This window comes from Eretmochelys imbricata, chromosome 1 (assembly GCF_965152235.1).
Source record: "Eretmochelys imbricata isolate rEreImb1 chromosome 1, rEreImb1.hap1, whole genome shotgun sequence".
Classification (NCBI taxonomy): Eukaryota; Metazoa; Chordata; order Testudines; family Cheloniidae; genus Eretmochelys; species Eretmochelys imbricata.
In genome coordinates, this window is record NC_135572.1 from 187,029,200 (window position 1) to 187,056,671 (window position 27,472).

Below are 27,472 nucleotides of genomic sequence, written 5' to 3' on the forward strand. Positions count from 1 at the left end.
TGTGCTTCCCTCCTGCCCTGAAGGGACCACTCTCTGAAAGGGGAGGGGAGTCCAGTCTCCAGGGCCCACTCAGATACGACTGCCAACAAGGAGGCAAACTGGTGGCAGCTGGAGTTGTGATTATTGATGCAAGGACTCCTTTCCCCTGAGAACTGAATTAAGACCCACCAACTCATCTCTCATAGACCATTCAAGCGTAAGTAGTTGGTAATGACTTTTGGCCCCTAGCCACTGACCACTGCACTAGAGCCAGCTAACGTAAGATGAAAGTTGGTCTGGTGGCTAAGGCATTGGACTAGGACTTGGGAGATGTGAGTTCACGTCGCAGCTCTACTACAGCCCTCCTGTTGGACCTTGGTCAAGTCCCTTAGGCTGAGATTTTCAAAGTCGAATCTCGAATTTAGATGCCTTATTCCCATTAAAGTTAACAGGAATTAGATGTCCAAGTCCCTTTGAAATCTCAGCCTTGATCTCTCAGTGTCTCAAGGCTCCATCTGTAAAATAGGCATCGTACCTTCCTTTTTCACAGGGATTTTGTAAGGATAAATTGATTAATATTATGAAGGCCACAGAAACTACCATTATGGGAGGAGAGCCACATAGGCACCTATGCAAGTAGAGAGGCAAGAAAGCTCCAGTCCCATTACCTTAGCCATCCAATCTGTCTCCTATCACTTTCTTACTTTGCCACATTAAGGTGACTGAAGGAAAATGCACATTTTCAAGGTTCAGAGCATATGATGCTGAACAGCAGCACACAGTCCCTTTCCCCCTGCATGCCACCTGAGCATTCAGTCCATTTTTTCCTCCTTCAGATTATTCATCTCTTCCTCCAGATTACTATGGTCAGAATAAGTGGGCTCAACATCTCCAGCCCCTTTCAAATCCACCCACAGCTCTTTTCCTTTCCTTTGATAGATCGATTCCTTGTGGGTCTGCCTGTTCTTGACATAAAAGTAGAGGAGAGCAGCTATCAGGCCAAGGAACAGAATCAGGGGGTAGATTAGGATGAAGTGGAGCAGTGACGGAGACGAACAGACCCTGGAAGAAATTGTTGACTCTGCAAAAAACAGAAAACAATTGAACACAGCAGCTAATTGTACTTACTCCTCCTGCTGTTCAATATTCACAGCACTAATGGGGGATTATAGCTAACAGCCCAGTGGTTATGGCACTCACCTGGGATGCACAAGACATGGGAGAACTACATTCATGTCCATGTTTTTCCTTATTCAGAGCAGGGGCTTGAATGTAGGTCTCCCACATCCCAGCTCAACCAATTGTGTGAGTCTCTCTTTCCCTCCTACACCCTTCACAATAAACTTTCAGGTTTGAGAAATCAGCAGTTTCCAACGATCTGCATAACACAGGCCACAGAAAGTAATCTCTGGCCTGCTTTAGCACCGATGGTCAGAATGGTCCCTTTGGTGTATTCCTGGTATCTTTGTTTGTTTCCTTTAGTTTTCCCCTTTATGCCATAAAACACCCAGGCATGCTGCTATAGGGTTGTTCATGAGTTTGGGGCTGTATATGTTGTTTTTTTGATCTAGGATTGTTCAGGAAGTGACTAGCCTGGAAGCCAATGTGGTCTAGAGAGTTAGGCAGGACCTAGGAGTCAAGCAACCTGATGTCTAGTCTTGGTGCTGACACTGACTTTCTGTGTTTCACTGAGAAAGTCACTTCATCACTCTGAGGCTCAATTCTCCCATCTGTAAAATGGGAGGAATTTACCCTACCCCATAAAAGTAAAAGTACTATATAAGAATTCTTCAGGCCAGGGAGTGTTAGCAGAGGGTCTAGAATTTAAGATATCATTCCTCTAGATCATAAATCCTGTGGGATACATCCTCACCAGGACACACACATTTTTCGAGTGAGTGGCACTTCCAAGTTTGTGTGCTTCGCTGTGAAAAATATCCAGTCTCCTGGAATTTTACGGAAATCAAAACACTGAGGATGCAAAACTACTTGGCAAAAATATATATCCAAATTCCATGGGAAATTTTCAGCAATTACTATTTCACTCAGCAACAACAAGGAGGGTTAATAAATAATCCACACAAAGGAACAGCTAGTGAAAGAAACATCCCAGTACAACAGAAAGCTAGCATCCAGTTACGAGGATGACTGAGATCCTAACCGCAGATGGGTGATGACAAATCTTCAGCACCTCCCTAAACACACTAAATAAGTTTGAAATCTTTGGTTCTGTTTATTCAGTTTCATTGCTGCAGAATCCCTCTGCATTTCCGAATTTTGTCCAGGCCTTCAACACACCCCAGTTTACCCCCCAAAGGAAGGTTGTTTCCAGTGGGGCCAACTATGAGAACAGACAGGACTGGAAGCATCACCATGAAAGCCTATTCCCAGAGGATTTCCAGGGGCTTTCTGCAATCTCTAGAGATTCGGATGACCACCCAAGAGTTTATCCAAGCTGAATGAAAGCCCTGGTTTTTCTAAGTTTTTCCAAAAAAAAAAAAAAAAAAAAAGAGCCTAATGAGAACACAGGTTCAAGCTCCAAGATTCAGGTTAGGACTGTGAGGGCTTGATCTCACAAGGCATTGAGTGCTCGGTCCCAATCCAGCAAAGCACTTAAGCACAAGAATAGTTCTTTGGAAGTCAGTGGGGTTGTTCACATGCTTAAAGCTCAGCATGTGCTTAAGTGTTTTGCTGGATCGGAGTCAGTGCTCAGCACCTTGCAGGCCAAACCTGGAAACCCCCTCCCCTCCAGAGTTTGAGGTACCCAGCTCCTGGGTCTGGCCCACTAGAGAGCTAAGGGACAGCTGTGGGACTGAGTTCGGATCCCCCCTTAGTAAATTCCAAAACATTCCGTTCCGGGGTTTGGTTTGGGCCCCATCTTCACTCCTTCCCCTGCAGGGCTGGAGGCAAGGGAGAGGCTTTGGAAGGACTTAGAAAGTTGCTCATTGGTTACCTGCTGGAAGAATCAGCACAGTGATGTTCCCTGAGTGCCTTACACTCCTCTGATACCAGCCGCGCCCAGGGCCGAACACCCACATCTCCCCATGGCACTGATAGTCCCCGCTGTCAGACACCTCAGGCCTCAGCAGCGTCAATCTGTACTGCAGCTCCCCAGGCCTCTCAAACCGCAGCCGGTTCCTGACAGTGCTGGTGGTGGCAGGGCCGTACTGAAACACAGAGCTGTGGTTCACACTAAATAACTCTTCTCTGCCTCCCCTGGTCATTCTCCACCAGGTGACGGAGAAGGCGGTGCCGCCGGTGCCGGGCGATCCCAAGATGAAGTTGCAGTCTAGGTGGAGGTCCCCCTGGTTCTCTTGCAGCACAGCTGCTGAGCTTGCAACCTGCACCTGCAGGTCATCAGCTATCCCACAAGGAGAGAGAAGAGAGGCTTCAGGGAACTGGGTGGTTGTTGAACAAAAGCATCGTGAGGTATATTTTCTGCTGGCAGGCACTCCTCCCTTCTTTTCTATTCCCTACATACCAACCAGCAGCACTCCATGCACTTCTGGCCCTCCCTCCCCAACATAGCTCTGCCTCCTTCCCTGCAGCAGGCTATTCCTGCAACTGACCCCAGTGCAGCTGAACCCTAACTTGCAGTCATCTCTGCTATTCCAGCTGTGCTCCCCTTTCCAGACCCTGCAGTGCCCCTCGACCCTGGCTGCATGGGAACATTGCAGAGACGCAGCAGATGTTTGCTGGAGATGGGCAACGTCATATGCAGGGGAACTGGGAATGGGCCGGGGGGGCGGTGGGGGGAGAGCATTACCTGGAGGCAGCGCAGTGAGCCTCGTGTACCCCGACACTTCCGACGCCCGTTGAACCCAACTGCCACTGCTGTCCTGCTGCCACTCCTGCACCTGGCAGCAGTACAGCCCTGCGTCGCCCGGCTCCACGCTCCACAGTACCAGGCTGAAGTCACCGAAGGATGGGCGGCGAAGGTGCAGCCTCCCCGCCATCTTCTCAGCATACTCCACCATGCCGTTGGCGTGGACTTTCACCAGGGTTTTCATCCCAGAGTGCTCCAAACCATGGAACCAGATGACAGAGAAGAGAGAGGCTGGTTGGGAAGGGCCCTGCAGGAGGCAGCTCATGGTCACGTCCTCATTCTCAGTGGCTGTGATGCTGTGGTTTGTTTTTTCAACATGGAGTTTGTTTTCTGGTGTGGGAGGCAAGTGGAAGAGGCCTTCATTTAGGGACTGTGTTCCACAGCACAAAGAGACACACACAGGCTTGTTCGAGGCTGATCTGAGTCTCCATACAGTATGTGGGGGGGGTAGGGTGGAGGGGCAAGGGGTCAATGTGGATGGCCTGTTAAAGGGCCCCTGTTTAAGAACTGGAATCACATTCTTTTCAGGGTTGATGGGAAGTCATGTAACTGGCTCTTGTGTGAGGCGCTCGGGGCTCCTTCTACTGCAAGTCCTAACTCCCACCCTTACGGCTCAGTCAGGGCTCTAGCCCCTGCCTCCACAGCCCCACCGGCTCACTTGGGCAGGTGACCTCCGCACCACAGTATTCAGAGGCTTCCTAATCGCTCACTCAGGGCTCCGGGCTGCAGGACGCGCCAGGCCAGGGAGAGGACAAGACGGAGGTTGGAAGAAGCAATCCCTAAGGGACCATTCCAGCCTGCATAATTGATCAAGGAAGGCCTTCCACCACAGCTGTGTCTAGCATGAGCTCAGTACAGCTGGAGATCCAGCCTTGGCTTCTTACGGACATCCATGCTGTGATAAAGGATCCCTTCTAGGATAGCATAGTTACCTGAAACCTTGAACTCCAGCATGGTCTTTCCTGATTCCTTCTTTCCAAGTTTGTACCAGCCACGGTCTGGAGACCACAGCCACTCCTCTACCAGGCAGTAATACCTGCCACGGTCACCATGATTCACAGACAGAATATGCAGCCAGAACAGGTTGCTGGAGACCCTCTCACTGTGGAATTTCGATTTCTGTATAGCAGAGCTGAACTCTGCCCCGTAGTCCAGGATATTGCTATAGTTGGCCCTCACGATTTGCAGTGGGGCAGCATCAGCTGGAGAAGGCGGTAAGAAGTACCAGGTAATGGCTAACTGAGAATCCCTCTGGGTCAGTGATGTGACTCTGCATTCGATTTCTGTGTCTGCGCCGCCAGAGATCTCCAGGGATCTATCTTCTGTGTTTACTCTTAGCTTGCTCTCTAAATCAACAGGAAGAAAAAGAGAAGAATTTACTATGGTAGATACCAGTACTAGAACACCAGCAGGAAAGGGATAGATTTCTTGAAATGATGGCTTACGAAGCCTTAGGAGAAGAGAAGCTGGAGGGAACAAGTCTGAAATTACACATAAAAGGCTCTGTTCAGGTGTTAGAAACCCTGCATTCTGAAGGATGCCTGGCCCCAATTTCAATCTCCTTTCTTTTAGGAGTCCTTGCAATGTTTCGGTAATTAAAAAAAAAAAAATCTTTGGACACGTTTTTCCTTTGCAGAACCCCCATGAGCAATCCTACAATAACAAGATGTGTGTCCAACTCAGCCTTCACAAGCAACCCTACAAGAACAAGCCTGCGCACACACGTTCAAGCACTCAGGAGCAATCCTACAGCAAACCAATCTGCACAGACCTACCTATCCGACCACCAGGGCTAAAGGAATGCACCAGTGAGAATCACAGAAGTCAGAGATAGAAGAACTCCATGGTCACTGTCAAAGGACTTGCCTGACTTGCAGCACCTCCTGCTGGCCAAGTGTGGCTCCGCAGCACCCTGCCTCTGTTCTTTCGGACCAGATCAGTCAGTTATCCAGACCACAGGAGTTCAAACATATACCACCTTTGTGGGGGCTAGTTTATTAACTCATTCTACAGAGGGTAACTTCTTTAGTTGCTGAAGTTCACAGCCACTCTGGGCCCATGAGTCCTGGGGCCAGTTTTCTTCCCTGCTCAGGAGGCTCTCACCCTCTTCCCAGAGCTGGCTTATACTTCAGACTCTCTCTCTCCTTAAGACAGGAGCTAGAGTTATAATTTAGGCCAGCTGTAGAGCCACAGCCAGCTTCCCCTCCAGCTGGCCCTTCCCCCAGTCAGTCCCTTCACCCGCAGGCTAGGAGAGTTCAGCAGGCAAAACCTTCTGCCCCTGGTAGAAACCGAACATATACAATCCTCTTCCCAGAGCGCGTCCCAATTCACTGGGAAAGCACAGAGCCCTGCCTCGCCCACTCTGTAAGGCTCCTGGTCCTAGGCCCTTAAAAAAATGACAGCCTGGGTTTTCCCCAAGCCTTAACTATTGTCCCGGGACCATTTTCCTTCTCCCAACAGCTAGCTCTGTAGAGTGGATGAAGACCTAGGGAAGGCAAAGTCCCAGAACTTAAGGGTCACACCACTGAAGAGGTGTTGACTGACCACTACAGGCCCTACTACCCTTAAGGGGATGGTCACCCTGTTACAGTCACCCAGCCAACTCCCTGCCCAGGCAGGATTGTTCCTTTCCAGGTATATTTCCCATACTTTAATAACGCCAATACAGATTAGTTTTAAATTTTCTCAAGCGACGGGGCTTCCAGTCCTTCCCTTGGGAGACTGTTCTGCTATCTCACTGTCTGAAAATTTCCCCAGCCAGTTAATCCCATTACTTCTAGTCAGACCCCTGTGTACCATCCCAAACAATTCATCTGCCTTCTTGAGGTTTACTCCCTTCACACAGCAGTAGGTGGGCCCTCCAGGCGGCATTACTGGCATGGGATTGATGCACGAGCTGATAATGGAGGGGGACAAACCGGGAATGAAGATCCCACTGGTGCCAGTCCTCTTTGGTGAAGCAATGGGGAGGGAGGAGAAGATGAATTAACACAAAAGTGCAGCTTTGGAAACTGAACAATGCGGGCCTTTCATCTCAGACAAACTAAAGAGTCTGCGTGGGTTTCACTAACACTTCCTGCCTCATCTGTCTGCCTTGGTTAATAACTAGAAATTTGGTAATGTGTTTCTGAATGTCCCTAGTCATTATACCTGGTAATTGTTCAATTAAGTGCTGAATGTCTCTAGTGCCAACAAAAGAAACATCCTAATCCGTCTTCAATTCTGTAACCATCTCCCACTGGAATGATACTGAGGTGTATCCTGCTAATGCAGTCTCTGTTTATGGGGCTTAGTTCCGATTGCATCACCTGTTGCTAAATCGATTGGGAAAGCAATAAAAAGCATGTGAACATGCAGGTCTCCCACGTAATCCTCCCATCCCCCATGCATACATACCCCACATCCTGCTTTCTAAAGGCCCGTTTATTTTAGATGGCAAGACTAGCCACAAAGCAGGAGATCACGTCTTTGGGGACTTTTCTCCTTCTCTTCTTTCCCTTTTCAGGCTCTCATTCACCCTCTTAGACAGCAGGTGCTGAGGATATAGAAAAACTATCCCATCCCAGAAGCTGCAGGGCTGGATGGGTTGGACTGGGGAGTTGTTGCCTTAGAGTTGGGATCTGATCATCATTTTGGGGTGGGATTGAGGAGCTAGCAAGGGAGACTCTTTTGTCCATATAGATGGTTCCTGCATCCTGTCCTAGAGGCCCCCCCTTATGCATTCAACTGGGACACTATTCTCTTTGCTGGCCACCATGGCAAAGAGAACTGAATGGCATTGCCATATACTGAACATACAGAGGACTGCGGAGGACGGAAATTAGCTCTGGGGTCTTTAATCCCAGCTATGATGGTCAGTGGGATCTCAGGAGAGGCAGAAGAAATTGCCTGTGAAGATGTAGATGAGGTGCATGGCATTCAACATCCTGCCACCCTGGGAACAGGACAATTTTACAAACACACATGCACACACACTTCAGTGAGAGTCAGGAACGGTTGCATCAAGGAACTATTAATTCACGAGGTAAGAATTATGGCTCTGATCCTGTGAGGTACTGTGTCCCCTCAGCTCCCACTGATGTTACTGGGAGACGTAGGAGCTTGGCATCTTCCCCTATTCCTCAGGAGCAAGGCTTTTTGCCTCCTCCCTTCCTTCCCCACTGCCCTGAAGGCTCCTCTAACATCCCTCTCTACATCTGGTGTCCCCCACAGCCTATCTTCTCCCAGAGGTCCCTCACTATTCAGAGCCCCCCCACATTTCCTCTTTCCTTTGGGGATCCCCTCAGCACCCCTATTCCTTCTCAGAACCTATGGACATTCCTTGTCTCCAGAGGGCCCCTCACGTATGCCAGCACCTCATGTTTCCCCTTCTCCTCTTCCTTCCCTCCGAGAGTTCCTCTGCACGTCTGCCAGTGCCCCCAAGAGCCTCACATTCCCCCCCAGCCCCACTGTGTGCCTCTCCCTTCTAAACCTAGGTGTTACAGCCCCTCAATTCTCCGGCCAAAGAGGAATGTCTCCCTTCAGAGCTCATCGTTGCCGCTTCTCGACTCAGATAGCCTCCCTAACCCCTCTTGGGGCTTGGGTGGTGCCTCTGCCTCCCTCTCACATCTGCTAGCCAAGTCTCTCTCGCCTTTATCCCTGTGTTCCTTTCCCTATTCAATGCATCTGCATCCTCCCCTCCCCCTCAACTCTATGTCTTACTCTCTATTTCTCACTCCCCCCCCACCCCGCATCTCAAATCCCACTGGAGACATTAGCACATGTCGCTCTCAAATTGAAAACGCAATACACGGGGATCAGCCTCATAAATGTTTCAGGCAGGTGGAAAAGGCATGTTCCGCAGCCCGACTCTTTGCAGGCTGCCAAGTCAGAGTGAGAACAGCAGCGAGGATTTGGGTCCTACTGTGACAAGAGTCACAAAGGGGCGATGGAAAGAAAAAAGACAGCTGCTTTAAATGGGGTGGCAGGATGCTTTGCTGCTCTGTATTTCCCAGCAGATGACATCTGTGCTTTGAAGCTGGGCTGTGAACGCAGGGATGGTTCTAGGGGCAGGCAAGCAGGGCAGCTTCTCTGGGGGCACCAACTTCCAGGGGGGTGCCATACCACTAGCCTTCCTCCTTCCCCCTCATTCTTTGCTCCACTCCGGCTGGCTGACCATTTTAACTCTGACTTTTTTGGCTCGACTGCTGAGGGGGAGGATTGCGGGGAGAGGAAAGAGGCATAGTTGCCAAAAAACATTTTCCACCCTGGCCAGCTCAATAGCTAGGGCTGCTCCTGCGTGAATGCACAGAATGGCTAGGAAGCAAAGAGGAGCAAATGCATTTCTGTCTCAAGGGTCACCCACTTTAGTCATCTGTCCTGCTGCCATGCACCCCTCTGACTGTTCCATATCAGATCCCATGGGCTAAGCAGAGCTGAGCATGGGCAGGACTCGGATTTGACTTCATTTGTTTATTTCTCCATCCTTAAAATGGCACCCCTCAGAGCCAGCTCTGGGTATTAGCACAAATCTAATGCAGCATAGATTAACTCTTCATAACCTAAAACGGATTCAACCCCAGAACCTAACTGCTAAATATAACAGAAATGTCACTTGCCCCCAGCCCAGATCCGGAAGTCTTATTCTGTGCCCTGAAGGCCAACACAGACTCTGCCACCGTCTAACTAAAAGTGGAAGGAAATTCCAGGGTTAAGAGGCATCCACTGAGAATACCTTGCCAGCAGGCTTTTAAATCTAGACTTGAGCACCAGCGGATCTCAGCTCTTATGGCAGAGCAGAGGGAAGGTGTTGCTTCCTCAGGAAGCTAGGACCCAAACCATAGGGCTTTCAAAATTATGCCACCGTCAATGGCATGAGAACACCTGCATATCAGAGGAAGTGGTGTGATGGCTTAATAGAGGGTGCTGTTCAATACTGAGTTAATCGCCTTAATCTCAGAGGAATAGTGAGCCATTTCTTAGATGAGACAAAGGCAAAGGCCGTGATATCACTTGTGGTCATTAAAGATACTAGGCTTCCTTATTAGAATAGGGCTATGAATTCCAGACTCCTAGCCTATTTATACAATCGCATTCTGATTCCATTTATTTCCACCTCCACTTTCAAAGGGTTACACTATTCTTCTTCATTTCTTTTCCTGAAAGGCTGTGACTTTTGTATCCTGCTGGTCAGTGTGTCGTGTCCCCTTCTGTGTCTGATCCACAGAAGATACCATTCTCAGCTCTAGAGACAGGCTCTTTAGCTCAATCTATAACAACTCATGGTTAGCTCTGAAAGTCCTTGGTTCAATCCCCTGTGATGGCCACCATAACTGTGGTCTCATAAGAGTAGGCTCATCATCTGAGATTCAAACTCCTTGTGGGCTTCAGACATTTGGAATAATCTTCCTCTAGATGGCAGCCTTGAGCATGGTAAAACAGCTGCTTGTGACCCACACCAGAGTGGATGCTATTGCAGCAGTGGCAAATTGATTGTTGAATACAATTTGCAACGCACTCTGAGACCTTTGGAGACAAAGAGCTATAGCAGGGTCAATAATCTGAACTGAAAGAAGGGAAAAGATGTATCACACTGTAACACAGATTCAGGCTAACCTGCATGGTGGCCTCAATCATAGAACATCAGGGTTGGAAGGGACCTCAGGAGGTCATCTAGTCCAAACCTCTGCTCAGAGCAGATCAATCCCCAACTAAATCATCCCAGCCTGGGCTTTATTAAGCCTAACCTTAAAAAAACCTCAAAGGAAGGAGATTTCACCACCTCCCTAGGTAATGCATTCCAGTTCTTCACAACCCTCCTAGTGAAAAAGTTTTTCCTAATATCCAACCTAAACCTCCCCCACTGCAACTTGAGACCATTACTCCTTGTTCTGTCATCTACTACCACTGAGAACAGTCTAGATCCATCCTCTTTGGAACCCCCTTTCAGGTAGTTGAAAGCAGCTATCAAATCCCCCCTCATTCTTCTCTTCTGCAGACTAAACAATCCCAGTTCCCGCAGCCTCTCCTCATAAGTCATGTGTTCCAGTTCCCTAATTATTTTTGTTGCCGTCTGCTGGACGCTTTCCACATCCTTCTTGTGGTGTGGGGCCCAAAACTGGACACAGTACTCCAGATGAGGCCTCACTAATGTCGAATAGAGGGGAATGATCATGTCCCTCGATCTGCTGGCAATGCCCCTACTTATACAGCCCAAAATGCCGTTAGCCTTCTTGGCAACAAGGGCACACTGTTGACTCATATCCAGCTTCTTGTCCACTGTAACCCCTAGGTCCTTTTCTGCAGAACTGCTGCCTAGCCATTCGGTCCCTCGTCTGTAGCGGCGCATGGGATTCTTCCGTCCTAAGTGCAGGACTCTGCACTTGTCCTTGTTGAACCTCATCAGATTTCTTTTGGCCCAATCCTCTAATTTGTCTAGGTCCCTCTGTTTCCTATCCCTACCCTCCAGCGTATCTACCTCTCCTCCCAGTTTAGTGTCATCTGCAAACTTGCTGAGGGTGCAGTCCACGCCATTCTCCAGATCATTAATGAAGATATTAAACAAAACCGGCCCCAGGACCAACCCTTGGGGCACTCCGCTTGATACCAGCTGCCAACTAGACAGGAGCCATTGATCACTACCCATTGAGCCAGATGATCTAAGCAGCTTTCTATCCACCATTCATCCAGCCCATACTTCTTTAACTTGCTGGCGAGAATACTGTGGGAGACCATACCAAAAGCTTTGCTAAAGTCAAGGAATAACATGTCCACTACTTTCCCCTCATCCACAGAGCCAGTTATCGCGTCATAGAAGGCAATTAGATTCATCTGGCATGCCTTTCCCTTGGTGAATCCATGCTGACTGTTCCTGATCACTTTCCTCTCCTCTAAGTGCTTCAGAATTGATTCCTTGAGGACCTGCTCCATGATTTTTCCAGGGACTGAGGTGAGGCTGACTGGCCTGTAGTTCCCCGGATCCGCCTCCTTCCCTTTTTTAAAGATGGGCACTACATTAGCCTTTCCAGTCACCCAGGACCTCCCCCGATCACCGTGAGTTTTCAAAGATAATGGCCAATGGCTCTGCAATCACATCCTCCAACTCCTTGAGCACCCTCGGATGCAGCCCATCCGGCCCCATGGGATTCAAGATGAACTCACTGAAAACTGGGACCTTTCCAAAAAAAGTCAGGATGGGTTGTTAGTCCTAGCTAGTATTACAGCAGCCTGAGAGTGGGAGGGGACCTCACTTTAATGTGTGTGGCTTGGCAGTCTCCTCCCAGGAAATGTTCCAGAGAAACGGATGGGGATTCAGCAGAGCTCACACAGGGAATTTGACCACATAGCCTGCTATTAACAAGGGACACTTGATTCCCATGAGAGGAATTTTTGTTGCAACTCCTCTAAAGATCGTCCCCAAGAGGCAGCAGAGTGCTTGCTAAAGCCCCACCCCTTTTGCTTTAAGCTTCTGTCTCTCACCACCACATTGCTAAAGTTCAATTACTATAAAAAACAGACAGGCCGCTTCCCTCTATAGAAAGATGTGAACACAAAAACAGAACCAATTTCAATTTAATTAACTAAGCAGAATCTCCCGCTGATGGTCTCGTTTTTGAACCCTGTCTGCTGACAATGCACTTTCTGCTCTGACAAGCTGGGGAACAGCTGGAGTATGCAAAAGAACCTACCTGCTCTCTCTCTCTCAGACAGACAGACAGACACACACAGCAGCAACAGCACCACCAGAAGGGCATCTCTCGGGGTTCTGGAAGAATCCTTTTGGGCAAGAGCTAGAAAGGAGCTTTATCCTTCTCTCCAGTAGAGTGTTAAGGTGCATTATGGGTAGATTTAAACTTCTTCTGAAGCAATGGGTATGGGCAACCCTAGGGAGGTAGGATGCTGAACTGTCAGGGCCTAAATTAGATATGGAAGTAATCTGTTGTTTTATAATCTAGCCTCCTCCTGCAAAGGAAGGATTGTTTCTTAGCCTTCATTTTCTAGGGAATTTTGCCCAGTCTCCGTTTAAAGTGTCCCAAACAATGGGGCTCCCATCTCCCACTTGATATTACTACTTAGCCTAGTAGGTTTCATTGCAAAAGTTTTTCCTGATTTGCAGCCACCTTTTTCTGTTACTCAGTTTCATTCCGTTATGCCTAGCTTAATTTCCCTTCCCCAAGCCCCTGTACTATCCTCTCTGGTACTTTTGTCCACCAGATAGACTCATAAGCCGATGACTTTCTTACCAAAGCAGTACACAGCTAGCTTTCCAATCAATCCCTCCATCCCCCTGATCATTTTTGTTGTTCTCCGCTCAACTTTAGTATCTTTCCTGTACTGCAGTTTCCAGGAATGAACACAACATCCTGGGAGCATACAGAGCAAGCCTAGCCTCTTCCTGCTCCATGACCAAGATATGTCTGCATAAGTAACCTACAGCCTTCCACTGGTGTTTTCTGTGGCCATTTTAGATTAAAAAATTTAAGTTTGCTTCACTGTCACCCCTTGTTCCCCTTCAGTGTTACTGTTTCCCTGGGTCCTCGTGCTCACTGAAAGTCTGTATTCCAGATGCAAACCAGAGAGTCACAATGGCCAAATCCTTGGGGAAAGAAAAGGGGCAGCAATGTTGGATGGTGGGAGCAATGATAGCCTCAGTTTGCCAAGCTGGGAATGAGCAACAGGGGATGGATCATTTGGTGATTACTTGTTCTGGTCATCCCCTCTGGGGCACCTGGTATTGGCCACTGTCAGAAGCAGAGCCGTCCCTTGGGTATGGCGAATCAGGGCAACTGCCCCAGGCCCTGCACTTTAGGGGAACCCGCGCTTCAGTAAAATCATGAGGAGGCAGGCGGGGAGGCGAGCGGGGTGGGGAGGTGAGCGGCAGGCAGACAGGCAAATAGCGAGGAGGAGAGCAGCAGTCGGGCGGGAGGGAGAGGAGACTACCAGTGGCCACTGGCAGCCCCCCTACCAGAACCTCCCCCTCCCTCTCAGCACCTACCTCCTGCCACGGATCAGATGTTTTGTGGCATCAGGAGGTGCTGGGGGGAGGGGAGAGGAGCGAGGGTGCAGCGCGCTTGGGGGCGGAACTGGGTGGGAAAGAGGTGGAGTGGGAAGTAGTAGGGTGAGGGTGGGGCCTGGGCGGAGCACCTCCCCAGCCCCCGTAGATTAGAAACTCGGCGCCTATGTCCTGGGCCCGGCAGCCCCGTAGGAAGCACCCTGGTCGGAAGACAGGATACTGAGCTAAATGGACCTTTGGTCTGACCCAGTATGGCTGTTCTTGTGTTCTAAGAAGTTATGGACCTATAGGGAGTCATGGCAGTCGGGCTGAACAGGAGAGGACATATTAAAATACACTACAGCAAGCCCCTCAGTTATGACCGCAGAAAGCTCAAGATTTCAGTTCATGGGACTGCATTCCCTATAAGCCAAAGGCCAGGTCTACACTAAAAAGTGGGTTGACCCAGCTATGTAGCTTAGGGGTGTGAAAAATCTACACCCCTGAGGGACATAATTAAACTGACCCCCACCTCCTGTGTAGACAGTGCAAGGTTGATCAAAGACGTCTTCCATCGACCTAGCTGCTGCCTCTCCGGGAGGTGGATTAATTATAGCCATGGGATAATCCCTCCTGTCCGCACTGAAGCACTGCAGCTGCGATGTTGTGTAGCAGTTTAAGTGTAGATACAGCCTTAGGTTAAGTGGAAAAATTAGAAATAGTTCAAGCAAAAAAAGACTGATTTTTCGTGAACAGAACTGGTACTAGGAAATCCCCATGGTAACAGGGACACAGTCCTCGGCTTGAGCTTCAATGGCCTAGTGGATCAGGCCTGGACAGTCACCATGTATTCTCAAGGGGCCAGATAATTAGCTGCTGTAAGTTGATGTAGCTCTATCCATTTTGATGGAGTTACACAGACCAGCTGAGGATCTGCACAAGGAATTAAATTCACTAACAACATTCAATGGTCCCATATGGGGAATTTCAGTCTGTGACTTCCTACAAGATACTGGGAGACTCTCGAGAGATACGACACAGAGTACAGATCCCTATCAAAGTTCTGGTTACTGACAGAGAATCAGATATACAGATGCTGTTTAATCCAGGATGTACCATGCCTCAGAGGGATCCTTCCCAGCCACTGGAGTCAGAAGGGTAAAAAGTACAAAACACCCAGATCCACTCAGCTTCTTTTTCACAAGCCATGACACCTCCCAAGTAGACTATATTGACCTCTAGTGTATATAGGCTGGTAAGAAGAGAAGAACGTGTTGTGGATACATTGGACAAGTGGAGAGTGGAAGGCTCAAGGGACTGGTAGTAGGGAATGGAGCTTTTTACATCCAAGTCACTGGTTCCTGTCCAACCCAAAGCAGTAGTGACCATATGGTAGCCATTCGGGGGCCTAGGATAGATATGTAGCCTAGAAGAAACCTCAGTAGGTCATCTAGTCCAGTCTAAGTATTATCTAGTGAAATGAGGTGTTCATGTTTCAGAATCTCCTCCACTGGCCCCATTTTGTGACAGTGTGAGCAGAGAGGCCAAAGACTGAATAGGCCACGGAATGAACTCTCACTTTGCCCCAGAGGTTAGGTTTAAAGCCCACCAGCAAGGCTCTGTGTGTGTGTGTGTGTGTGTGTGTGTGTGTGTGTGTGTGTGTGTGTGTGTGTGTGTGTGTGTGTGTGTGTGTGTGTGTGTGTGTGTGTGTGTGTGTGTCTCTCTCTCTCTCTCTCTCTCTCTCTCTCTCTGTGTCGGGGGGGAAGGGTGGGGAGAATCTTCAACAGCCATTCCCCACATTGTACCCATTCTATGGATGACCAGAGGCTTGCACTCACCAGCACTAAGTTCACTTTAACATGCGTAACAGCCACACTGGATGAGGCAGAATTAATACAAGCAGCACCTGCTGCTGTGGCCTTGGTGCATGATCCAGCCCGGAGGGATTCTAGCAGCTTTAGGACCATGGAGTAACTGCTAATTACATTTTTGGATTTATGCAAGTCGCACAGCAAGAAGCTGCTCCGGAGGAAAGCATTTGCTGCAGCTCACCTGGTGGATTGACCTTTATCTCCACAACGTTAGACTTCACAGCAGCAGCTGCTGCCATCGCTGGGTGTCGTGCTTGCTGGCAGCTTCTCCTCCAGACCTCCACCTCACACCTGTACCTGCCCGCATCCTGCTCTGTGGCACTGTGGATTAGAAGTTCGGAGGAAGATGCAGATTTTGTGACTCTGGTCTTCCTCTGAAAGTGAGGTTGGGCAGCCCCCCACTCGATGGTGCCACAGGGCATGATTTTGACCAGCTGTTGATAACCATTAGCCTCTGGGATGGTCTTGAATTGCCAAGTTACTGATATTGGCACTTGGGAGATGAGATGGGTGGCAGAGACCTGGCAGAACAGTTCAAAATCCTGAGTAAATTTGACATTTGCTGTTCGGCTTCCCAGTGTGGCGCTCAAATTCAGACCTGTTAACAGGGAAGCACATCATTGGTACTGGGTTTGTAAGATTATAACAGAGATTGTACAGTCATTCTCCCTGCTTTTATCCCTTCACATGCAGCACTATCCTCCCCTGCCAGGAGCTGTTCCCACACTGATTGGGTGATTTGGGGTTTAGCTGTTTATTTTACAAGTGAACTTTGGGTTTGTGATACTGGGAAACTAATAGCTCTGTCCTGATCATTATGTAGGAAGCATTGACCCAGCTTCCCTGCCATTCCACAGCTCTGATAACACACCTTGCTCCTTCCTTACCCCTCAATGCTATTTCAATCTGGGCTGCCCCGTGCTGTCAGTGTGCCTCCGTCATGACACAGAGCGCCCAGGCTATTCTGGATCATACAAACATTGCCAATACAATTCAATCCTGATTAAAGTCATCCATCCCCTGCTCTCCCATTCCTGTGCCCCTCAGTTCTCCGAATGCATCTCACTCCTGACGTGCACCTTGCTATTCCACTCCTGATCCCATGCGCAGCTCTGGCATTGTGCCTAAATCCTGAGCTGCAGCATCTCCTGCTATTCCAGGCTCAGGCCTGAGCTACACTTTTATACAGGCATAGTTGTGTGGATCAGGATGTGAAAAACCACATCCCTTAGTGACAGACCTACATGGACAAACCCCCAGAGAAGACACAGCTATGTCAACAGAGGAAGGCTCCTGTCAGCACAACTACCGTAATAGGGAGATGGCATTCCTGAACCGGTAGAAAAACTCTGTCAGCATACACTGCGTCTACACTAGGGGGCTCTGCCAGCACAGGCTCCTCAATGTAGATAAAGCTTTGGGTCCCCCATGCAGCTCTGCCAACACCATACTTCAATCCTGCCCTGCAGGACAGTCTGGAATTCCATCACAGCTCTGCTAAAGGAAGGGTCTGTTTTCGATTAATGATAGGTGCTTCATTTTGCCAAGCACACTTTCCCCACTGATCATCCGCAGTATTTATTTACACATTTATTTCGTTTTTTAAAATGCAATGGCCCATCCAGTGCTACAGGCACCTAGCCCATACTAGCCCGTAAACTAAAAGTCTAAACTAAACTAGCCCATGAACGAAAAGTCACCACGTGGACAGAAAGAAAGGTGCCTAAATAGATCCACGTCAACCCAAACCCTCCTCAACAGCCAAACGGGAAAAAAGAAAAGGGGCTTGTGCCTGGAAAAGTTAACCAAACGAGGCTCTGGGGGGGCAAAGAGTGCTCCAAAATCAAGGACCCCTCACCGAGAACTCTTGTAGTACAACTCAGCAAGCCCTTTTGTTCAGTTTCATTTCCATATACCATTGTGGCAATAGATTAATCCCTTCTCATTTCAAGAAGCTGAGGATCCAAAAGGGTTCCTGCTGAGTAGTAATTGGTATTTACACAGTGCCTGGCATTCAGGGGTCTCAGAGCACGTTACCAGTGTTCATTGATAACCTCTCCAAACAGCTTGCATGGCGGGCAGGCAGGTTGTATCCCCCCATTTTACAGGTGGGGAAACCAAAGCACTCAACTGTTAAACGATTTCTCTGCAGTCACATAGTATGTCAATGGCAAAGCTTGGAGCAGAACCCAGGTCTCTTCCTTCGCAGGCCAGTATTTTAACCAGTAGACCACCCTACCTATGATAGAAGGTCATCCAACTGTAACGTAAGGAAGGGATTCTATCAACTTACTGAGAGGGCTAATGGCTACTGATGTTTCCTGTGCCTGTTTCCAGCTCCTGTCCATGGACCACTCTGTCACTTCACATTTGTAAGACCCTCCATCATCGGTCGCTGAAGTGTTGTAGATTGCCAGAGTGAACGTGGTAGAGTTCATCTTCTCTAGTCGGAGGTCCCTATTAGCGCTGCGTTCCTGGTAGGAGGGACCTGGCCTCAGCATGCCATCCTGTTCCATCCCAACTATGTGCTCTGGTTGATCTCCGTTCTTTCGCAGGTGCCACCAATTCACCGAGAGTGGGCTTGTTGCTCCGCTCACCTCACAGTGAAGGATCAAGGTGTCTCCTTCCACTATCTGACTTTCGCCGCCGAGCACAGACACGTGCATGTGGCTTTCTGCGAACAACAGCAGCAGCAATTATCTTTCCAAGCTAGTCAGGAGTATTCTCGTAACAAGGTAAATCTCAATGTAAAGGGTAGGGGGAGTTGTCCTGAAATTTGGAGCCATTTTTTCAGTACCCTGAAGTGCATTTCTTTCTGCCAGTGGCATTCCTGGAGTGGTAGCATTAGGGAATGTGTCAGTGAATACACTCAGTTGGCAGAGTCTTGCCTATTGCATTGAGACAGGCAAATTCTGGGCTCCAGTGCGGACACATCGCGTCAGCTCTTCACAACTGAGCCAGATGCATTTAACTTTCATTTTAAAAGGGTTTTTTTTTTTTTAAAGACACAAGAAGAGTTGTGACAAATATATTAAAGAAAACAAATTATTCTCTTCAGGTTCTTGTACTATGCCCATCACCCTGGCATTTGAGCACCTGTGGGTATTAAATAGAATGTATGAGCTGTCACGGCTACAAGAGGCCTGCAGTAAAACACCTACTCCACACGTTTCAGAGTAACAGCCGTGTTAGTCTGTATTCGCAAAAAGAAAAGGAGTCCTTGTGGCAATTGTGGCACCTTAGAGACTAACCCATTTATTTGAGCATAAGCTTTCGTGAGCTACAGCTCACTTCATCGGATGCATACTGTGGAAACTACAGAAGATGTATGCATCCGATGAAGTGAGCTGTAGCTCACAAAAGCTCATGCTCAAATAAATGGGTTAGTCTCTAAGGTGCCACAAGTCCTCCTTTTCTTTTTGCGAATACAGACTAACACGGCTGCTACTCTGAAACCAAAAATTCACACAGCATCATTGTATGAACAAAACCAAGTAATACAGAAACAGTAAGAACTCTTCTAGCTTGGATATTTTTCTAGAGTGGACTCCTGACTTATATGTGCATGACCTTCATTACTATTTGTGTTCCAGTAGTATTAGAAGCCTCAGTTAAGACAGGGGCTTCATTGTGCTCCTGTGTGTACTGTGTGTACGTACACACGCATACACACACGCACACAAACAGCATAAGAGACAGCCCCTTCTCCAAAGAGCTTCCAATCTAAACAGGCAAATGCAGGGTGAAAGAGAGTAGTATTATTGTCCCCATTTTACAGATAGAAAACTGAGGAACAGAGAGATTAAGTGACGTGCTTAAAGTCACTGTGGCAGAGCAGGGAATTGAATCCAGATCTCCTGAGCCCCAGTCCAATGTTGTAACCACCCCTGACAGTTTATTCACAGGGACACCATGGTGATGGTTGTCTCCTTTGCAATGTTGGGTAGAACAGCATGCCATGGTAGGAGAAGTCATTGGGAGTGTCAGTAAAGCTCATTTAGCCATCCAGGCCTTAAAAAAAAAAAATACTGCAGTATTCTACTATAATAGCCCCAACACGGCAGTATTAATACTGGAAGCTGTCCGACTTTGGACCATTACCACGTAGGCTATTGTAGCCAATGCTTAAAGCGGTTTGCGAAAAGTATGTGTATGGGGTGGGGGGAATGGGGTGGCTCAATCTGGGAGCAGGACCTTTGGTAAGACAGTGCTTAAAGTATATCTCTCAACAACCCAGCTTGACCTGAACTTTCTTTGGGGGGGGGGGGGGAATCTGCCCTCTCCCCCCACATCTCCCCACATTTTAAGTACCACGCATAAGCATAGGCAATAAAAAAGGCAGTAAGTAGAGAGCCCTGATGAAACTGGGACTGATCCTACCAAATGTAGGATCTCAGTCACCCTGTGTGCACAGGCAGCTGCCTCAGAAGAGGTGGTGGAAACTGCAAGAGGGACTGTAGGTGAGAGGGAAAAGACTCTTATGCCTACTGGAGAGAGGAAGCAGGTCATCAGGACACTCTGTGGAGGTGACCCGGTGAATTGGTGCAGACAGTGAATTAGAGCACACACTTCCCTTGCTACAGTAGAAATGTTACGTGTGCCAGTGTGAATACCTTGGTTTCTATCACTGTACCGAGCACTATAGCCCACCTACCCCTTTTGGGGGACAGCTTACTTGTGCCAAGGCAGGAGGCCAAATAGCAGTGGAACCCAGACCAGGGACCTTTTTCAGATTTCACTTAGAAGAAAGGGCATTTAGTTTCACTGACCTATTGGCATCACATTGACATCAATGTCTGACGATGTCTTGAACTGGGTGGTGGAAAAGCCTGTGGAAGCCTTCTCCATCTCTGAAACCTTACAGCTGTATGTGCCTTTGTCTTTTAACTCCACCTGGTATACTTTGAGGATATACAGTTCATTGCTTTTCTTCACCACTTGGAGATGTCCCAAGGCAGCTCTCTCTTCATACTCCTCCTTCAAGGCCAGTACCCCATGTGGGTCAATCCTAGCTACTTCTACTCCTTTGAAGAGCCAAACCACTTGGAACCATCGGTTTTGGTTATTCTGGGCTTTCACATAGCAATTTACCTGCAAGGGCTCCCCTTCTGCAAGGGAACTTTCAACAGCAGCAATATTAGCTTGGAAATCTCTGTCTGTAGAAAAACAAAAGCAAGGTAAGTGTATGTCAAGAGGCCCTGTTCAATCACCCCTTCCTATTACTAGCTTCATTGGAGTCAGAAGGGACCTCTATCAAATGGGTCCTTTAGTCCATTTCCTTTGGATAAGATTCTCCCTTCTTGGAGGGCAAAGTATTTTTAGGTCTAGTACAACGTAGACCAACTTCCACCCTTGCTGAGGCATCTCCCAGGAATTCTTAGATTTGAACCAAAGCCCCAAAAGGTGATTCAGGACAAGATTTTAATAGAAACTGGTCACTGCTGAGTGAGCAGGGAATAAGATCCCCTACCAAACTCCCATGCATGGAACTCATGAAATCAATGAGAATTCTGCGCAAAAATCAAACGCAGAACATATCTCTGTCTGTATACAGGTCGCATTTTTACATGACCATTGCGTTGACTACTTAGATTAATGCTACACAGACAACACCTAGCTCCAGGGGAAATACCATACATTATCGTCCAAAGGTAAAAATACAGTAACTCCTGAGATTTACAGCTGCTTTAAGTATTTATTGCAAATAAGTTATCCTACAGTTTTAAATGTTTGGTTCATAAACAATTCAAGAAGAAACATCCTGATTCCTGCACATATGCTTGGTATTCCCAAATATTGGCTGAATAGTTTATAGGCATAATGAGATCTAGAGGCCTCCACGTTCACACAATGGTGTAAACTGTTCAGGTACCTGGGTGATGAGTATAATATACTAATCTAAGTAGAATAGAATTCTCAGCCTATAGGGAGTTTCAAAACTCTTTACTTTGACTAATCCCTATTCATGAATCATAGCATGTGATTGGTAATTGAAGTTACGTGGTATTGTTTCTGCTTTCTGATTGGATGACGAAACTTTAAACAGGAGAATAATGAAAAGCAAATATTCTTGTCTGCTATGAATGTTCATATGAACTGCAGCTGTTCTCCAAACAATGGTGCACACAAAAACCTCTCCTATGAATGGGAACGAGGGGTACAAACGTTGTCAAACCTGCCAGCCATTCCAAATTAAAATCTATGGTCATGAAGAGAGAGTTTTTGCAGTGTTTGACGGGTGCACAGCATGGAATCTTGCCCACAGCTTAATGAACTGTTTGAACCATTTAGCTCAGTGGGTTTCAACTTGTGGTCCAGAGACCTCTGGGGTCCTCAGACTGTTTCTCAGGGGTCCGCAAAAAGTTGTTGTTACCATATAACAGTGGTTTTCAACCTGTGGTCCGGGGACCCCTGGTAATGGGTCCACACTTCCATTAGAAATTTTTTAGGTGTCTGCAAATGAAAAAAGGTTGAAAAACACTGATTTAGCTATTTGTTTCTTTGGTTTCCTGTTCTGAATCAGGGTCTTTACTAGATGCCAGCTTCCTTTACCCCACACTCTAAAACCCGATCTTTCCTCTCCACCCAGGCCACTAACTTTGGCCCAAACCATGGTCATTTCTCACCTCAACGATCAACATCCTCCTTTCCTCTGGCCCCCTTACATCTCAAATCAGCCACCCTTTCCCAAAATATTTCTGTGATAGCCTTCCTTGTGCACCGTTCCCACCACATCACTTTCTAGTCAGACCTCTTCACTGCATCCCCCGGCTCGCTCCAGCTCCTTGTCCTCGCCAGGGCCAGTATCCTCCATTTAGCTCCTTTCTCTCTCACTGCTTTAACTTCCCTACCCCACCCCAGGCCTAACCTTCTGCCTTTGCTCCCTTCCCACCTTCCTCCATGCTACCTCTGTGCTTGCTATAATCCCCTTTGTCTTGGTCACCAGTGCCTCAATGCTGTACCCACTGCAGTCAATGCGAGTATTGCCTTCATTTGTATCTGGGAAGGTGTTCGTGTTGCCAACTCTCACAATTTTATGAAAAGTCTCACACTATTGGGTGTTTTTAGTGGAGTCAGGTGATTATATGAGAATCTCAGTTTTCAATTAAAAAAAACACAGTGTTTCTAGCCCTCATGGTTGCAGAGAAAAGCTTGAAAACTTGAACCCTAAAGGCTCAGATGCCCAAAGAAAAATAAGAACCCAAAGTTTGTTTTAAAATGTCATGATTTTTAAGATGATCTTAAAATTTGTCAGGGATTAACTAATGATGGGAGAGTTGGGCCAGGCAATATTGAGTCATCCCTCCCTTAAGCACTTCTGATCATCAAACACAGGATTTGTGTACATCTGGAGCCATTCTGTCTCCTGTCTAGAGCCCCTGTCAGTCAAATGTTACAGGACCTAGACCTTCAGAAATCTCATTCACATTAATGCTGTTGTGTAAAATGACATTTTGTGCAGTGGCTTAATGACTGGGTGGATGAAGAGGCTTTAGAGACACACAACAAGCCTGACTCTCATTTACATAAAAGGCATCTTTGTAGAAAGGGTAAGCACGAGTTAGGATCCCTCTGCAGTCCCTAAGATGGAAGCGGAGGTATTTTATAACGACAGTGCGTCTCACCAATGGGCTGTATGCATCTTACCATGGCTTCTGATGGTCAGCGATGTCTTTTCCGTTTTTTTCCGAGCTATGTCTTTCCAAGTCCCATCAGGATCCTGTATCCACTCAACCGCCTCACAGTACACTTGGCCCTGGTCAGAGGGCTGCACTCTGCCAATAGATAGCTTGTATGTGGTGTCCCCAACCTTGTCCAGCCGGACATCTGACAAAAACCTCTGCGTGTAGGAGGAGCCCGGAGTCAAGATGAAATCCTTGGACAAGGAAAGGATCACCATGGCCTGACCATCTCCTGATCCTTGGAGATGGTACCAGGCAACAGAAAGGTGGGTGTGTTGAGCTGTGGATTTTGACACCTCACAGGTGAGCTCTAGTGGATCTCCTTCCACTTGGATGAGGGCCTGCGGTGTCATGGTGGCGGAGAGGGTGTCAGGGATCACTAAACACAACAAAAACACAGCCATGCTGGTCACAAGTGGAACAACTCTCTGTCTAGACATAGATACCCTGCTTATCAGCCATGCCCTCCTCCTGGTGCAGGGATTTCCACTCTGTGGCATTAGCAGCTTTCACTGCTGATTGCCACCGATACATAAAGGGGCTCAGCACCTGGGTGGGCAGAGCATGTCTCCTTTGCTGCAACGCTCTCTTGCGCCCTCTTCAGTCAACGTGAGCCAGAGTTAACTGACTCCAAAGAGAATCAGGTGTAGCCCAAAGAGTATGGGCTGGTACACCCCAAGGATAAAGGGAAAACATGTGTGTGGAGGAGGGGGAGGTACCCCAGAGGCCCCACCAAAGTTACCACAGAGCATCTCCCTCTAGGGAATGCTGCACCGTCATTTACATAGGAGAGTTCTGAATAAGGCATTTTCCTTTGCCTCTCCCACCCAGTCATGCTTCCCCCTCCTAGCTCTCTCCCCCCTTCCCAAAGATGTCTCTTAGGATGGTCACCCTTTCCGGAACATCTATGGGCATCCCACGTATGTCAGAGTGACCCTGTGTCCTATCGGCATGGCCTAAAGGATGCTGAGGGTCAGTTTTGAGGGCCTTTGTATCCATGGAGATGTTCTGATGTGATCTGCTAGAGCTCTGTCATGACTAGGGGTTCAAGAAATGAGGTGTGGAGAACACGGCTCCCCTTCCTCAACTAATAGCAGAGCGGCGGCTCCCCTTCCTTTCTCCTTTTCTGGCTGGTGGGGGGGAGCTCAGCTCCTCCTCCCTAGTGGAAGTGAGGATTCACCAGGAAAGGAACATGAAGTGGGAGCCGCTGGAGGGGTTTGTGACTGGCTGAGGGGCCCCCCAGGTGGAGCAGCAGCAAAAGCCCCAAATGGGGAAGAAAGAAAGGCCTAGCTAAGAGACCCTATTCACCTCCTCTCCCAATACCACACCATCTGCCCCTTCCCTTCAAGGAGGAAGACACCTGTCCCTCCATCTACTCTGAGGAGGTGGGGAGAACAGCCATCTGATGTCTCTGTGCTTTTTAGACCCTGCACTTCACTGGCCTCTCCCTTTACTAAATGGGATGCTGACATACAGGGTTTCACTGCCAACTTGGGACCGCCACAGCTGGACAGCGTCAACAGCAAAAGAAAAGCAAAACCTGAACCGTCCTATCTCACCACCCTCACCCAGTGCCTCAGAGCAGCCGATAGAAGGTGGCCGAATGGCAAGTGTGAGGCTAGCAACCTTCTCTAGTTCTTACCTGAGAGGTTCATCTTGTCGCTGTAACTCCCGAAGTACCTCTCGTCGGTGGTGGGTGTGTGGCACTCATACTCGCCGGCGTCCCGATCCTGGAGCTCCGTGATGTGCAGCAGGGCAGAGTCCCCCTGTACCCTCTCTACGTAGATCTCTCCACTCCGCACACGCTGGGTGTAGATGGCGTAAGGGAAGGAGGGATCCATGGTGCTGATAATCTGCACTTCCCGTTCTGGGGCAGATGGCAGGTAAATGGACCACTGGAAATTCTGCTCTGAGGGCCCCTGGTAGCCACTGACCTTGCACCAGATGGTGATGTGATAACCTCTAGCCCGGTAAAGACGTCCTTCCTGAACCAGCACTACTCTCTGGCCAACGCAGAGGCCTGCTTATGAATAATGAAACAGCAGTAGCGTTATGTGGCAATGCAAGTTCTTCTAGAGGCACATCCCAAAAGAGGGGATTTGGGATTTAAAAATACCTGGAATCTGAGTTGTAGAAGTGGGGTGCTTGCAGTCACAGGCTTAAGTCACTTGTGCATTTACCACAATTGCGAGAGCAAATCAAGTATCAGCGCAACTGTCATTTACAAGTGCGGATACCCAGGTGGCACATACAGCTCCAGTGACTGCATGTTCAAACCGAGCGCCTCACATTTTAAGGAATGGCGTCCTTTTAATGATTATTCTGCCCGCCTTGGTGCTGCTTAGATCTCTGTTTGGAGGGGAGAGCAGAGTGACATGGGGTTGAGATGGATGCCCCACAGTTCTAATGAGATCAAGTGGGGCCAGTTCAGAGGAGAGCACCAAAGAGGATAACAGGTTTCAGTAGGGTCCTATGAAGAGGTTAAGAGAACTGGGCGTGATTAGCCTGTGGATAACACAGCTGGGGTGAGTGGATATCCGAATTTCCTATCAGTATCATAAGGGATGTTAGAAAGAGGGCAGAAAAAACTTATCTCACTAGCCAGCATGCACATCTGATGGGCTGCAAGTGCAGTGGGGGATAAGGCTGGTTTGCCATTAGAAAAACAGCTATAGGAACATGTCAGGTGATGAGCTGTGCCAAAGGAGGCCTCATCAGAGCAGACAGATAAGGACGTCCCAGCAGAGGTGAATAGTCTGCAAGGGCGGTTCACCCCTCAGCTGTATGGCCCATCCTCCTTCTGTCTGCATGGGGCCTGAATGGAGTGGGAATGGGAAGCAACAGGGTCATCTACTCAGCTGGTAGTTTTTCTCCCCTCATTACAAGTGGAGTTCACAGAGCAAGTTGTTTTAATCTACATTTTATTTGAGAGTCCCAAAAAGGGCTTGTCTACACAGAGACATTGACCAGAATGACCATTAAGTAGATTACACTAACCCAGAGAAAGGTGTTTGTATTCTGGAACACAGTGTCCACCTGGAGAGTTATATCAGTATAACTACAGCCCTTATAGTCACACCCTGCGCTATACTGGAATAGCTTCCCTTGGAGATAAGCCCTTAGTCTCCTGAGTAAAGTACAAACAGCACCATAAGCAAAAGGACCAATAACAGCAGGTGCAGCTCCCTAGGGAGGCTGTGGGCCAAATTAAGTTGGGATGGAATTTATGGTGCAACATGCAGGTCCAGTGTAAGCTAGTGATAAATGGGGGTATGCAGTAAGGTGATGTAACGTGTGCCAGTCGGGCATTCAGCAGTTGTACAAAATGGAGTGAAACAGGCAGGAGTTTTTGCCATTTATTTTGGAGAGATCATCATATTAATCAAGGGCCAACCAGGAACAAGGCCCCATTGAGCTAGGCACTGTACAGAGAGAGTAGTAGGGGGTCTTGCCCTGGAGTGCTTCCAGTCCAAATAGCTAAGCCAGGGCAGGTGAAGGGCTGTCATACACAAGCAGCGTGAATGATGGGATGGCAGCAAATGTCATGTTAGCGCCACAAGTTTTTGGTTTGGCTTTTTCAGTTGGCAGGGGACCAGGTAAATGGACAGAAAAGGGAAGGGAGCGGGAACATTGAAGGGGGAGATCAGGAGTAGCTCAGCCAGGGGAGCATAGCAAGAGGAAGCAACTAAAAGGAGAGTGACAGAAAGCAGCCCCACCCGTCCAGGCTAACGTACCTCCACAGTGCTCTCAGCACCCCTATGGGCCATGCTAAGCCACTGAGAGGAGGGCATCTCTGTCCACGACTGAGCCCTAGTGCACCTCATTGCCAGCTCAGTGGCCAGCGCGACAGAGAACCCCAGACACACCCAAAACCCCAGGGGCTGAGTCCCCTCCCTGAGAGGAGCCAAAGGAGTGGGTGGCTTTGATGAAAATCAGAGAAGGGTGATGGATGGCTTGCACGTCTAAGCCCTCCCTTTGGTCTTTGCCTACACTCCTTCCCACCCCCACCCCCTCAAGTGCTGAATGGAGAGGAAAGCCAACAAGCTCCATGACACTCACCGAGGACGAAGAGAAGCAAAGCGGCCGAGCGCTGGACAGGCCCCATTACAAACAGGTGCAGACGGGTCCTTCCCCTGCAAGTGGC

General features: G+C 48.4%; 1 protein-coding gene across 1 annotated transcript; it reads right to left on the reverse strand.

The window, feature by feature from the left end:
- LOC144259107 (immunoglobulin superfamily member 2-like) lies at positions 1-27,433 on the reverse strand. The gene is made up of 10 exons (XM_077807287.1): positions 27,388-27,433; positions 24,971-25,351; positions 23,294-23,707; positions 20,416-20,802; positions 17,940-18,320; positions 15,828-16,244; positions 4,738-5,151; positions 3,746-4,135; positions 2,933-3,340; positions 1-1,060 (listed from the first exon to the last, which is right to left on the reverse strand). Exons 1-10 carry the CDS (start codon positions 27,431-27,433, stop codon positions 792-794), a joined length of 3,507 nt encoding a protein of 1,168 aa, XP_077663413.1. The 3' UTR covers positions 1-791.
- Between the last annotated feature and the right edge of the window lie 39 nt (positions 27,434-27,472).

Coding starts and splice junctions, on each gene's coding strand:
- LOC144259107 (XM_077807287.1), bottom strand. CDS start 27,433: ATGGGGCCTGTCCAGCGCTCGGCCGCTTTGCTTCTCTTCGTCCTCG. Junction 23,708..24,970: donor CGACAAGATGAACCTCTCAG/GTAAGAACTAGA, acceptor TGTTGTGTTTAG/TGATCCCTGACACCCTCTCC. Junction 1,061..2,932: donor TGTGCTGATTCTTCCAGCAG/GTAACCAATGAG, acceptor TGTTTTTTGCAG/AGTCAACAATTTCTTCCAGG.